Here is a 15,393-nt window from a genome sequence, read left to right on the forward strand (position 1 = left end):
GTAATTGTGATGCCATTTCTTAAGAAGTTATATTCTCAGCGGTCTATCTACTGTAATCTATAAAAACAGTGTCTGATTCACAATTACGTCATTTTATGTATTTTTTCATTTTTTAGAATAAAATTGGGCATTGGTGTTATAGTGTGACGCCAAAAGACTCGCTGCTTAAATTATAGCACCATCTGCAGACCTCTAAGAAAACACACCTTTAATTCATTGTTGACTCAAAAACAGAGTCCCATCAGAGGCTGAGAAAAAAAGCCTTCTCTTCGCCACACAAATAATGCATGCTTCTTGAGTGGACGCCAGACACTTATTATACACTTACAACTATTCAATGAGGTGTGAACCGTAAAACAAATGGATGGTTGAAACCTATCCCGTGGCATATGCGAATGCTAGGGGTGCCATCAAGCCATAGTGGCTACGGCAAACATTACTGAGGCTGGCTGCCGAAGATACCAAATCTTCCTTATGAATCAATGTGAATGTGTCCTCACATTCAACAGTTCATCATAATTATCTCCGTTTAGCTATCTGGTATCACGAACTTTCTACGCACAAACACATGTTAGCAGACACTGATATTCTTATGTCGTACACTAGAGGGCAGTACATACAATGTATCTGGGTAAGTTACCTGGTTAAAGAAAACGAATAAGGAAGCCCAGTGAAAACAGTAAAAACATCACCGCAACAAACCATACTTTCGCTCTAATAGCCAAAGACAATATTTGATGTAATGGAGGTCCCTGGACCAGACAGCGACTGGAGAAGCCCACAATTCCGACAAAAAGTCGTCGCACAGATGTGAGACTTTTCTTTTTATGTCAGCATAGTATCATTAGCTCAACGAACGCATGTTTCTATAGATGTTGGCAAGTGGAAACTAGTTGGCTAAGCTAACGTTAAATCGCATCCCACCTCCTGACCCTCCTCAATCGGTGCCAAATGCAAAATATAACCCCAAGTAAAACGAAACAAGATAATAATAATAATTTGCCGTACATCTCTTTGATCTCATCAGTTAGCTCATTTAGCATCGTTAGCTCGGATCAATGACCGAATCACGCCTACGCTTTAACAGATCAAAGCACGTCCGTGAACGTCATGTTATGTTTTCATTTTTTATTTCCTGCTAAACGTTTTGGAAAAGCGTTGATTAAAAAGTCTTTCTTATATAAAACAAGAGCCAGAGACCATGGTAAATGCAGCCAACTCTGAAAATAGATAGAAAATCAATCGCACTTCGTTTAACGTAACGTTTTCAATATTTTCAATGTGGACTTAAATATGTTGACAATAATGTGTATAGGCCTACTGCTCAAACTGTTAATCTTTATTTCAGAGAGGATGCGATGAGAAAGGCTGGGACTCCACACTCAAAGTCCAGCAATGACATGGAGAATCATGTTTACGTCAAAGCCAAATCCCGTGTAAGTAACTGTCTATTATATTCACTACTAATTATTATAAACGTTTACTCATATGAAAAAGTAAGGCACAGGATTGAAGTATATCTGAAAAGGTTAAGTAAATGATTTACTGAACCATTTGAATTTGACACGCCTACTTGGCCCCACAATGTTTTGCAATACTGCAAACCATTGTAATGGACCTTTTATGTTAATAATATTTCACTATTCACATATCGGTACTACTTAGTCTTTCCCTTTTTTATTCTAGGAGGAATACTTGTCTCTGGTTGCGCGTTTGATAATACACTTCAGAGACATTCGTAAGTATCATACTGTTTGCCTTGGCTAGGGATTTACCATTTTGGGTAGACATGAACAGTTTTATAGTAAGTGATTATGCTTTTCAAATTGTTTTTCAGACAAGAAGGCTCTTGGCGGTCCAGGTAAATAGGCGCATTTCCATCTCTTTGGCCGGGATCTGTCTAACTTGGAGAAGTGGACTCCTATTGCTCATGATGACGGCTATGCATGTTGGAGCTGTGTACTATTCTCTGTTGTCTACTCTTCTGCTAGATCCCATGAATGCCCTGACTAACCTGACAGGGGTTGGAGGGGGCCCAGGCACTATTGGCATGGGGCCTCGTCCCCCAGGTGCGCCAATGGTTGGTATGGGGTCCATGGGGCAGATGCAGATAGGCCAGCATGCCATGGGAGGGGTGGCTGGAAACCCACAAGCCAGTGAGTGTGTTTCCTCCATGTGGTGTTTGTTTTGTATGCACTAAATGGCAAGCGTTAACAGTGGATGCAGCTGGCTGTGTTTCTGCTCTGTGACTGAGAACCGCCTGCGAAAGAGACCTAGTATATCCAAGCCTCTGCTGATTGCTTTGAAGACGACTCCAGGGGTGTTGTTCCACAGGAAAACCCAACTGATTCTACATGGATGTCTTACTCTCCAACCCCCCCTCCCCTGTCCATCTCTCTCTGCTCTTGTATCTCTCATCCTTGGGGTGTTGCAGGAGGACCAGGTCAGTTACAGATGCAGCAGATCGTGCAGGCCCAACAGCAGCAGCAACCACAACAACAACAGCAGCAACAGTCTATCCAGTTTCAGCAGTTCCAGCAGGCCCAGCAGCAGCAGAATGCCATGCAACAGCAACAGAATGCCATGCAACAGCAGCAGACGGCCATGCAACAGCAGAGCGCCATGCAACAGCAGAGCGCCATGCAACAACAACAACAGAACGCCCTGCAACAGCAGCAGAACGCCATCCAGCAGCAGTTCCAGGTGCAGCAGCAGCTGAAGATGCAGCAGCTGCAGCACCAACAACAGCAACAGCAGCAGCAGCAGCAACAACAACAACAGCAGCATCAGCAACAGCAGCAGGCCGCCCAGAATCAGCAGCAGAGCCAGGTTTGGACACAAACCCCTCAAATTAGAGGAGTCATGCACTGTTTAAGTGCTCTCTTTTTTTCGAACGAGACGTGTCCTACGAGACATGTAGGATGTTCTTGTGATGCTAAGATACTCTTGGCGGTGGCAGTATCTTAATTTCCAAAGCAAAATACTACACATTCAAGTTGGACATTTGATCAAAGGCGCTGTCAAAACAATTGTTCCATATTTCCAGTGTGCATGCTGCTCTTCTCACCTCTATACGTTTTCAGATACACCCGTCCAGGATCCAGCAACAGCAACAGCAGCAGATAGTCCAACTACAGCTTCAACAACATGCCCAGGCGCAGGCGCAGGCCCAGGCCCAAGCTCAGGCCCAAGCACAGGCTCAAGCCCAAGCTCAAGCACAGGCTCAAGCCCAGGCCCAAGCCCAGGCTCAAGCACAGGCCCAAGCCCAGGCCCAGGCCCAGGCTCAGTCTATCCAGCACATGGTACAGCAGCAGCAGCAGCAGCAGCAGCTACATCAGCAGCAGCAGGTGCAAGCCCAGTCACAGCCACAGCAAGGGCCGTTACCCCCACACCCCCAGCAGCAGCAACAGCCTGGCATAGTTCCCCAGTCCCTGCCCGCCCAGATGCCCCCTGGTCAACACGTGTCCATGGGCTCCCTCAGCCAGCAGCAGCAACAGTTCAAGATGCAAGCTCTCCAGGTAAAAACCACATCGCCAGTATCGTAATCTAACATTGCCTTGAAGTAACCTAATTATCGTGAATTGCGTTTTGACCACTAGGGGCAGAACGTTAACGTGTTAAACCAGTTATGCTGTAAATAAATGCATAGTTTTTCATGAAGCGAAAATTTGTCAAAAAAATAGATATACTAGATAAGTAAGGCAGCTTAAGAGATGCACACAGGAATAATAAACTAGAGTAATCATAATCATATTCTAGCAGGTGCCACTTTGCAAAAACAAAGTCCATGTGACAACATGCTTGTGGTTGAGTGAATGAGAGAAGCTACTATCTAATACTTTAACCATTTCTCAGAATAAGTTTTTAAAATGGGAGCATTTCAAACAAAGTTAAATGCAACAGCATACATTGCAAACCACTTGAAACGGGTAGGTTGCGTTGCTAGCCGCCGACATTATGCAATTATCTGGGCAGATTTACTATACATATTAAGTCTTATTCACAAGTATTGATTCAACAACAGCATCGCAGATTTCATTGCATGAGATATGAGGCCTCTGAATATTGTTGCAGGATTTAGGAAGCAAATGGAAAACCAACTCTCATTATGACACAAAGATTGGGTTAGGTTATGGAGCTAATTAAGGATAGTAGAGCACTAGGTTTCACTACTGACATTTGGACGTCAAAGTCGAGAACAAAAGAGATGGGATAGAGTCACACCGCAACAACCATTGCTTAATGACTGAGCAAAGTCCTGGCTGCATATGGGATTCCAGGATAAAAGTGTGTGGCTGGCTGTCGTACATGACATTGAAACAAACATGATTCTGTGTTCAGACATGTTAACCAGCGATCCGTCTTGGGGTACCGTGTGAGGGGATCATCGCGCAGAGAACACATTGAAACGATGCATAACGCAGCCCTAAAAGAGGACCCAGTCTGTTGCACCATAGCAGTTGCCAGCCGTCTGGTTGGTCACTTTAAGAACACTTTAAGTGTTGCTGAATCTCAATGGCCACTATACATGCTTGAACAAAACAGTAATGGCCAACAGTAAGGACCTGTTATCGCGATTCTGTCGGACTTGGCACCAGCAAGAGGGCCGACAGAGATTTAGACTCAACAACGGCACATTGCAGAATGGCAGAGGACATTGTTACGGTTCTGAAGCCCATGGGCCTTCTGACGGTGTCACAGTCTCACTTGTCTGCCACTCTGCCTATGATCATCAATATGAAGACATGTCACATCCAAGTGCACAAGGATGACAGGGTAGCCAATAAAGCAATGAAGCCGACAGGGAGACTTTAAAGTACGAGTATATATATGCAAGCCCATCCAGGTTTTTAAAAAAAACATATTCTTTGAGGAAGAGAGACTGACACTGATTTTAACCAAATTAAAACATACTTGCAGGATCAAACAAAAGTTGTAGCTGGGCATCTGAACTGATGGAGAAGAAACGTTTACAGTTAAGATTTATCTATAAGGTGTAAAGATGTTATCCCATAGAGGGAAATGCCGGAAACTGTTGATTTTGTTTATTCACTTATACTTTGTTTTAAATGTTTAAAGTGAAATAAAAATAAATAAGGCTATAGGAGCATGATATAAACAGAAATAAACAGAAGTCTCATTATTCAGACAAATCCATATGACAGACCGACGTATGAAGGCAATTCTAATAGGGTGCAATCGAAATACACTTAAAATCATATGCAGCAAAAAAAAAGAACAAATAGTCTAGTCTTTGTATTGAGCAACCAGATCCGAAATGTACTACTAGTATAGTACTACAATGGCCCATTAACACCTTTGGCCAGCAGGTCATAAGCAATAGCAGTTTAAGGGTGTGGCAAAAGCTCAATTGTCATTAATTAAGTCTTTATAGCACAGTACTAAGTGGAACCGTTTTTGTTGTATTCCTAAATGTCACTGCCTCTGGCTTTTACAGCCTCATCTTACAAAGGTGTGTGTGTGTGTGTTGCTAGGCCAGAGCAGCTCTGCAGCAGCAGGTGGCAGCACAACCCAACCCGGGACAGGTAAGAAACCCTTTCCAGCAGAACTCCCCGCCCTCCAACTGTTCCATGTTGTTTCCAATCTTTTCAATTCAGACTGCAGGCTACTTAATTTAACACAGGGCCTATGGTTGAATCACAGTGCTTGCTACAAAATAATGTATTGAGTATGAAACCATGTTTCTCAAATCACCATTGTCATCACCATGACGACACCCATTGATTGTTTGATTGATTTGATTTTGGTCCAAATTAACTTTTCTTTCAACATTTTGAATGATCACGATAATCATGGGATTGGCCATTTCATGCATTAGCTAAATTTGACTTGTATTCAGCTAATTCAAGCAAAGAAAATGGTTCTCTCTCGTGACCTTATCTTGTTGTGATCCCTCTGTCCTCCTCTACAGATGATGAACAGACCTGGGATAACGATTCAGCGAATGCCCCGGGTCACCCCGAACCCAACCCTCGCGACACAGAACCCTGCAGCCATGGGGGGCCAACAGATGCCTCAGGTACTTATCTTGCATAGCTTCCCAGCCATTAATCTCAGATCCAGCAGTCCTAATATATATAAGGAATCCATTTATGATACTTTCACATAGTTTTGGGGTCTTCCATGTCTTAATGTGACGTTGCGGAAAGCATTAGTCCCGTCTATTTGTCAGTTTCTTTGTTTCAAAAGTAAACAGCTTTGTTCGGGTAGTAAAGACTTCCTCATCTGCAACGGGAGCTAACTTCCTCCCTCCCGCCCGTCTCTGCTATCACCTCAGCAGGTGCAGCAACAGCATCAGATGATGTCCTCACCCTCCCCGGGCCAGACCCCCCAGTCGATGCCCCCACCCCCGCAGCCCTCCCCTCAGCCCCCCACCTCGCAGCCCAACTCTGTCAGGTAAACCTTGATTTTTTCATGTAAATAAATAAATAAAGAGAGGTATCTGGCATCTGGTAAGAATGCCCACGGGGCGCGACCAGTGGGGAAGAGACCTCGGGGTAGACCCAGTACTAGCTGGAGGGATGATATCTCAATACTGCCCCCCCCCCCCCCCCCCCCCCGTCAGAGCTGGTCAAGTCTGCGGCCCCCTGCTGCCCCCCCGCAACCCGACCCTCGGATAAGCGGTTTGAAGATGAGGATAAAGATAAATAAAACGGATGGAAAATAAACATTATAAAAAAACGTTTAAATACAATATGGTCACGTCATGTGACAAGAAGAGATGGGTCTTTTGAGTGGACCTATGTGGCACATGGCAGTCATGTTGTGCTTGTCCAGTTACATGGCTGCATGTATTAAGCATTTTTTTCTGAACAATAATGGGTCAACGTATGTCACTTCCTTCCCTGCAGTTCGGGCCCCACCCCTTCACCTGGAGGTTTTCAGCCAAGCCCCTCCCCCCAACCCTCGCACAGTCCAGCCACAGCACGCACCCCCCAGAACTATGGGGTACCCTCCCCTGGTCCCCTCAACACGCCAGGTTCACCAACCTCCTTATTATACACACACATACACACACACACACTCACACTAAAAAAACATCTTATATATTTACACACATTTCTGGTGCAACATTATTCAGAATTATAGAAGGCAATTGCCATTGTGCTGTATACTGGCTAAGACAAAACAAAAGCCAAAGAGTCATCATTATAAGTTGAATTACGACTCCAAAGAAGAGCCGAACAACCAGAAACCTTCATGCCTGCCTTTACACTGCCCATATGTATACATGCATGCATGCCAGTGGTTTTGTACCATATATGGTTGTAGGGTAGTTGCTGATGCTAACACACGACTACAGGTGCTTCATTATAACGCAGTACTGGTCTCCAAAGGTAATCCCAATTCGGTAATGAGTCCGGCGGGCGCCACATCTCTGGAGGACCAGCAGTACATGGAGAAACTCAAACAGCTGTCCAAGTACATCGAACCCCTGCGCAGGATGATCAATAAAATTGACAAAAACGAAGGTATATATATTATTATCAGTGTTTCCCCTAGATTTTTTTGTAGCCGTGGTGCTGGGAGTTGGTAACCTAGCAACGCTATGGTGGTCCGGGGGCATGCTCCCCCGGAAGAACATTTTTTAAAATAATGCTTTAAATGGTTACTTCTGGTGAGATTTTTTTGGGAAACAGAGTCAAGGTATCCGCTGAGACCAGATCATTGTGCAAATGTGCCTTGAACTTGGCAGAAACTAAGTTAATCTTTTATGTTAATTTTCAGCTGTTTCTTTGATATTTATCATAAGCCTTAGAAAAAATAATTAGAGTTTGAGTTTTTGCAGTGGCGCTGACAATCCAGCAGAGGCAGTGTGTCACTGCTGAATGCATATAGGGGAAACTAAAGGTGTATATTCTAAAATGTAGTGTTTTATCAGGCTTTTAGGGGTGATTACCAGTGATGTTTTACTTTAATTTTGTTTACCTGGATCGCTGCAAGGCACATGCCTACGTGCTAGTGGGAAGATCTTTTCGAGCTGCCAACATCTCTACTTTTGTCGATTGTTTTCTTGCTGTTGACAGACAGGAAGAAGGACCTGAGCAAGATGAAGAGTTTGCTGAACATCCTCACTGACCCCAACACGAGGTATGCAAGACGTCATGTCCAATAACAAAGAGTAGTCTTGTCTGCTGATCAATAAATCAGTGTTATTACGGTCGGAAAGGGGGATTTGGGGGATTATTTCAGCCAGAACTTCTTGAACAAACACATTATTTTTGTCTCATGTTGTGCACCCTCGGCTTGTAGGTGTCCCCTGAAGACATTACAGAAGTGTGAGATAGCCCTGGAGAAACTAAAGAACGACATGGCAGTGGTGAGCCTCCCTCCTATTCCTCTTGTAAAAGCCACTGGAATGTCCTGCCAGAAGTTATTGTAAGATTATAATTTTCAGACTGCATTGACAAACATGTCAACAACCCTCCATTGGTGACTTAATTAAGAAGAAACAAAATTGACAGTTCAAAGGTCCGATGTTCAAAGGTCCCAACCTGCTTATAATTATTGCCTGAGAAGTGTCTTCTGGCACAGCGGAAACGTTCCATATTTGCCACATTGAGGGTGGGAATTGAATTGCTGCCTCACAGTAGTCTATGGCCAAAAGCCAATAATATTAAATCCTTAATTACTTTTTAAATAAATAAAACTGTCAAATGGGACCACTCAAAATAAATATTAATATATAATAATATCTATTATAAATAATAGATTACCTATTGTGTTTCCTAGCCAATTTTTATTTTTTTGGAATTTGCCTTGTATAACTACCCTGGAAATCCAGAGGTCTCGCGAGAGCACAATTTGAATTGACTGTATCTGATATAGGCAGGCCAAAAGCTTTGCTGTTTTACCGACCGGATATGGCAAGAGTCTAATCTATTGGTTAGCTCCGCTGGTAGTGTATGGGGCTCTGGATACGTCACCCCTTGTATTATTTTGATTGGTCGTAGTGTTATCCAATTGTGTGCACTGATATTTTCAAATGCATGCTTGATGCCGCCCCTCGAGTTGGGCCATTTTCATTACTCGTTGCCAGACCCTACAGCTTTCTAGATGTGGGTCTGGATTTCCAGGCTATTGTATAACAAGAATTCAATAACTATTCACTATGTTAATGCTTGCCTGAAGCCCATCGTTTTAAACAGGCACTTCCTTTGTGTGTGTGTGTGTGTGTGTGTGTGTGTGTGTGTGTGTGTGTGTGTGTGTGTGTGTGTGTGTGTGTGTGTGTGTGTGTGTGTGTGTGTGTGTGTGTGTGTGTGTGTGTGTGTGTGTGTGTGCAGCCGACCCCGCCCCCGCCGCCCGTGGCCACCAAGCAGCAGTACCTGTGCCAGCCCCTGCTGGACGCCGTCATGACCAACATCCGCTCGCCTGTCTTCAATCACTCCCTCTACCGCACCTTCTCCCCCGCCATGGCTGCCATCCACGGCCCCCCCATCACGTACGTGGCCGAGTATTAAGCGTCATTGGTCGTATGCACATTCACAGCAGGGGAAAGTCATTCGAGGCCATGAAATAGCTTGTGTTTAATGCGTCCCCGAATATGCAGCCAGTGTTGGGGGTAACGAGTTACAAAGTAATGGATTACAGTAACAATATTACTTTTTTGGGTAACGAAGTAAAGTAACGCATTACACAAAAAATATCGGTAACTACACTACTTTACTAGACTATAGGAACGCGCGTTCCTGCGTTACCCAAGCTGTGTTTGCCTGTGTGTAAAGTTCTGATCTGTTTAACTGGTGCGTCCTGTGTGTGTGCTGCTTGCCTCGGCACGTTGCCATAGCGATCGATTTGAGTGACGTAGCTGCTGGTGTGAAGGAGAGAGGGAGATGGAGACAGGGGGTTTTGGCCAGTGGCGATTACTTTCAGTTTATAACTCGAAAGGACAAAAATATTCGAGTCAAATGCACTCTATGTCCAGGCGACAGGCGTCTTTCAACTGTCGCAACCCAGATTTAGAAAAATACTAGCTAAAATACCTGCGACGCGCAAGCCAACATCCGACAGGAAAACATTATCCCATTACCTGGACAAGTGTTATTCCGACATGGAAGCTCAAAATAACTTTTGAGTCCCTGGATCATGTGTCCACCACCGCGGACATTTGGTCCGCCAACAGCAAAAGTTACTTAGGAATGACGGTGCACTGGATAGACAGCATTAGTTTTAAACATGAGAAGGCTGCCCTTGCCTGCAAGAGGGTGAGAGGAAGACACAATGTCATAGCTTGTGAAATAGATCAGGTTCATTCAGCCTTTGGACCATCGCAAAAGTAACTTCATGTGTCACCGCGGCTTAAGTGCATTTCTGTTTTAATTGTAGGGGATAAAGTGACCTATATATTTTTATTGAAAATAAAGTAATAAGTAGTGAAGTTATGCAGTAACGAGTAAAGTAATCTAATTTACAAAAGTAACTAGTGATAAGTAACTTTTTTGGACTTGTAACTTGAGGCATACAATCAAATCAAATTTTGGTGGTGAGTTTAGAATTCAGCTGTGTGTGGGATTGTCTGCCTTCAAGAAAATATAGAGAAAATAAGAAAAAAAAGAACCAGCTGTTTCAGCTGGAATTTAAAACGTTGAGATTTAATGAAATGGGTTTTGGGCTGAGGGTTCAAGGGAAGGATGGTGTGTGGCGACTGACGACCCACTGCAACCATTTGATACTCTTTTAGTTGCGTTGTGTATAAGCGCTATAATGAGCGAGGTAGATGTAATGCGCAACAATGCAATGCACTGTGGCGTTATACTGAGGTGCCTATACTATACCATCAGGTGTGAGTGTGATTAGCCATTACAAGCCATGTTCATCTAGATGTATGGCAGATAGATGAGCAATGTATGCTACAGTCCACTGATCTATCCAGCACACACTTGTGATGTCAGAAGATTTTCAAACGGCTTGTAATTGCTAATCACACTCATTCCTGGTGGTATAATATGTCACGTTTATACCTCACTCAGACATCGAAATGACCCACTGATCACACTGGCGTTATACTTTAGGTGTCAGGGAAGCCAAACCCTCTCTCATACGAGGTCAACCAAAATCAACGGCTGTCAAGAACGAGCTCCACACATCTGCATATTGACACACACACTGTTGCGTTATACTAGAATAGTAGCCACAGTCCACTGTAGCGATAACAAACACAAACACTCCTTCATTTCCTCAAGTGCCAGGATTTACCATTGCGCCTTTAGTTTTAAGGGGTCTTGCCTCTGCAGTAAGTGGATTGTACTATTTTAGAGGGGGGTGTTGATCGGAAATATGCAGAATTACATTGTTTGGAGGTATTAAATAGTTAATTATGGAAGTTTGATTCCAATTTTCTGTTTTACATAATTCATTATTTTTTGGGGGTTAATCAGTCTACTTGCCAATCTACCAGCAAATGTTGAGTGCTACTTTGTTTATTGACGGAATCAGATCATTTTGAATACCTTTTTTCATAAGACATGAATACAGATGTAAAAGTTAACATAAACCTTTTTAACAATGTTTTTTAATAAGCCGACTATTTTATAAAAATAGGTGTTTTTAATTAAGTATATAAGTGTTCATTTGTAAAATTGGTTGATAATATTAATATCATGATACAATAACACATCGGACGTGTGCACACTTAAAGTTTTGTTTATCTGTCACAGGTCATATATTCATTGCAATATTGAACAACGTTGTCGCATATCGCATGTTTCCCTCATATCATGCAGCCCTAGTGGACAAATGAAAAAAAAAGAATCCTCACACTAGAATAAGGGTCCTGAATCAAAGTAACGACCCCTGACCTCTGCTCTGAAGGGGCCCCAGCATCACGGGCCGTAAGAGGAAACCTGATGAGGACGAGCGGCAAACCATCCCCAACATCCTGCAGGGCGAGGTGGCGCGCTTGGACATGAAGTTCCTGATCAGCCTGGACCCGTCCTTCTGCAGCAACAACGGCGCCGTGCACCTCGTCTGCAAACTGGGTACGCCAGACACTGCTTTGTGGCTGAACACCTTACTGTGGAGCTCAGTATATTTATAATACAATCTTTTGGGGGGCGGGGCGGGGGGGGGGTGAAATCTATGTCCATGGTCTGTTATAATTAGGGCTGTCAAGCGATTAAAGAAATTAATCAAATTAATTACAGGCTCTGTGATTAATTAATATAAATTAATTGCATACTTACATTTTGCAGAGAAAGTATTTCAAAATAAGATCAAATTAATAACATTTCCATCTCACTCAAGATGCAATGCATCTCAGCCAAAAAAATATAATACTTTGTTTTGACTCTAGAGGGCACTATAGAAGTGTGATTAATCTGTGTTAATTCTTTTAACGCGTTATTTTTTCTGTGATTAATTAATCAACATGAACTTAATAATTTGACAGCCCTAGTTATTATATATGTCAATGTCAAACAGAAATGTCAAATTTGCTAGTTATTGCTACAACAGGTCCCCTTTTAAGTCAAAATACAAACCTGCTTCATGGGATAATCACATTGGTGATTACAGTCTGATTACAGTTTGACTAAAGTTTCCTACACACACACACACACACACACACACACACACACACACACACACACACACACACACACACACACACACACACACACACACACACACACACACACACACACACACACACACACACACACACACACACACCCCCACCCTCCCTCCCTCCCTTCTTAGATGACAAGAATCTGCCCAGTGTCCCTCCACTGCAGCTGAGTGTCCCAGCCGACTACCCAGACCAAAGCCCTCACTGGGCGGACGAAGGAGAACAGTACGGTGAGGAAAACAGTGGTAGTTCTTCATCATAATAATAATATAAAGGAGACATGTTACCGCATGTGCATTTTCTGAAGTAAATGCACGTGGTTGCTCAAACTCAACGTGTGTGTAATATTCTGTGAGCATGCTGACATTCTAATGCCACCAAGGCTAATGAGAGAGCATGGCAAGGTAGAAGTCGCCGATTGATTGAACATTGAAGCTGATCGTTATTGTTTGATTGTGAGTTATGGCACCCCCTGTCACTGAAGAGCTCCTTTGCTTTTTGGAGAAATGCGATTTCTATACTTATACAAACTTTGACAACCCTGAGTTGTTTTCCTTTGGAATGGCTGAAGTCAGCATTTTCCCCCATTGACTAATTATAAGAAATAGCTAAAATAGTCATTTTGATAGCTATCACTATCTTCATCATTACCTAAGGGGATGGTCCTTGATCCAAACGTTAGGCCTCTGGGGTTCTCTGAACTTGCGATTTGTTGAACAATGGCAGCTTTTTGGAGACCTCCGTACTTCCGGTCTACATATGCTAATTTAATTGGACAACTCAGGTTGTTCATGTTTGGAGTTGTTGATTTTAGCATTTTTTTCCCTATTCACTTTCCATTTAAAAAATAAATCAAAAACTAAGTCTGCTATGATTGGTCTCCAAAAGTAGTAGCACACTGCACAAATATATGCGTGACTTTTTGGTAGCTGTTTGGGGTAAATGCCTCAAACTGTAGAAGTAGAGAATTACCCGAAATCTGCAGAAGAAAAATAATAAGACATGATAACAAAAGTGTGGCTTGCTTTGCATCCACACTATTAACAACCATCAACTTGTTCTCTCGAGGGACATTTTCTGTCCACTTCTTGATGCACTTCACATTTGAGGGCAAAGTCCATGGGCAAATACATTTATGTTCAGTTGTTTACATCCCAAGTGACTTACAGGTGAGGATGGAAACAAATCAAATCATAGAATTGATTTTGGTCCACAAACGACTAAAATACACTGCACGAAGGCAATCTGCGCAGTATATGAAGAGTCTTTTCTATAACAATCAGTGTAGAGTAGCTATTGGATTGGATAGACAAGTAGAATGAAACAAGTGCATAAAAGTAATGCAGAGGGGACCCCCAACCTCCCCTGAATAGCAGGACCTTTAGTAAGACCTTTGTATGTGATCCTAAAAAAACATTAAATGTTTTCCAACTCTTCTTCTTTGGTTCAGGTGCCAACTCGTTCCTGCAGACGGTCCACAAGAACATGACCTCCAAGCTGCTTCAGCTCCCAGACAAGCACTCTGTGACAGAGCTGCTGAACACCTGGGCCCAGAGCATCAGACAGGCCTGCCTGTCTGCAGCCTAGTGCGCAGAGACACACACACACACACACACACACACACGCACACGCACACACACCAACCACACATAAACACACACAACACACACAACACACACTTGCCGAAAAACCTGCAGTCGCAAGCGGCTTCGCCACCGAAACCGGATGCATGGAAGAAACAAACGTTTAAAGGGAAAATTGAAATAAAACATTTACATCATATACCGTATATCTATATTAAACGACGCATACATACACGTCGAATGTGCATTACAAAGTGGGTATTATTTTCTGCTTTTTCTTTTGGTTCGTTTTTCTGCCTTTACATTTTGTTTTGAAATGTAATTTCTATTTTCTACCACAAGAGGGTTGTGATATACTGTAAACTGAAAAGGTCGTTTTGAAGGCTGTTTTATCAAGTAAAAGAAATGTGTATGTTTTGTAAACTTTTGCCATTGGAAGATCTGGAATGTGTATACTTTTTGCTTACTGAATAAATGCTTCAAATCTGTTGACTGTTATACAGCCCTGTTCATTGACTAAACAACATTACGGTAATTAAAACCAAATTACTAAATAAATAATTTGATATGTTCATATTTATGAATCTGTGTAATTTAATAGAACTATCCCTATACTATTTTGGCTCCAAACAACAATATTTTGGAATAATTGCATGTCTTTCAATCTTTCTGAAGATTGTAAGCAACTTTATATGCTACCTTTTCAGTGTGCACAAAGGAATAATCCAATAATTCTCACTCAAACATACCTTTCTTCCACATCTCCATTAACTGACAGCCATTTTTGGTTTTCATAGTACTAGTATGAATGCAATATATTTCATTGAGGAATAAAGTTATGCTATTAGGCTTACACATGAACAGGCATGCAAACCTTTCGTCACCTTTCGGCGAAATTCGCCGTTTTTTTTTTTTTAAACAAAATTGGCCACTTGTGTGATTCGTGGAGATCCATTGAGAAAACATTGGGGGTGGGGGGGGGTCTACAGTCTGACGAAAATGAGACGATAACTAAATAAAAATCAATTTAGGATGACAAAAACTACGACGAAATCTTTTGACACTTTCGTTAACGAATAAAAACGAGACGAAAATGTAAGCGGGACGATTTGGGAAGTGATCCGATCAGAACTAAGCTCTTTATGTGGGGAAGTACTGATCGTCCCGCCCGGCAGGTCAACTAGCAGGCGCTTGCTGCCTCACAAGCAAGTGTCCCTTTGTAAA

General features: G+C 42.7%; 1 protein-coding gene across 2 annotated transcripts; it reads left to right on the plus strand.

Moving 5' to 3' along the window:
* Positions 1-670: 670 nt before the first annotated feature.
* Positions 671-14,651, plus strand: med15 (mediator complex subunit 15). Of its 2 annotated transcripts, XM_084488342.1 has the most exons (18): positions 671-810; positions 1,349-1,436; positions 1,687-1,738; positions 1,838-1,861; positions 1,992-2,156; positions 2,435-2,829; positions 3,084-3,518; positions 5,496-5,546; positions 5,933-6,040; positions 6,302-6,417; positions 6,873-7,000; positions 7,359-7,493; positions 8,049-8,112; positions 8,275-8,341; positions 9,306-9,463; positions 11,833-11,999; positions 12,718-12,816; positions 14,037-14,651. In XM_084488342.1, the coding sequence occupies exons 1-18, from the start codon at positions 743-745 to the stop codon at positions 14,171-14,173; spliced, it is 2,457 nt and encodes an 818-aa protein (XP_084344468.1). In that variant the 5' UTR covers positions 671-742; the 3' UTR covers positions 14,174-14,651. The 2 variants fall into 2 exon arrangements, with proteins under 2 accessions (XP_084344468.1, XP_084344469.1); XM_084488343.1 differs by lacking the exon at positions 1,992-2,156.
* Positions 14,652-15,393: the final 742 nt, after the last annotated feature.

This window comes from Micromesistius poutassou (genome assembly GCF_964030765.1).
Source record: "Micromesistius poutassou genome assembly, chromosome: 1".
Classification (NCBI taxonomy): domain Eukaryota; kingdom Metazoa; phylum Chordata; class Actinopteri; order Gadiformes; family Gadidae; genus Micromesistius; species Micromesistius poutassou.

Coding starts and splice junctions, on each gene's coding strand:
- med15 (XM_084488342.1), top strand. CDS start 743: ATGGAGGTCCCTGGACCAGACAGCGACTGGAGAAGCCCACAATTCCGA. Junction 3,519..5,495: donor TCAAGATGCAAGCTCTCCAG/GTAAAAACCACA, acceptor GTGTGTTGCTAG/GCCAGAGCAGCTCTGCAGCA. Junction 12,817..14,036: donor GGACGAAGGAGAACAGTACG/GTGAGGAAAACA, acceptor TCTTTGGTTCAG/GTGCCAACTCGTTCCTGCAG.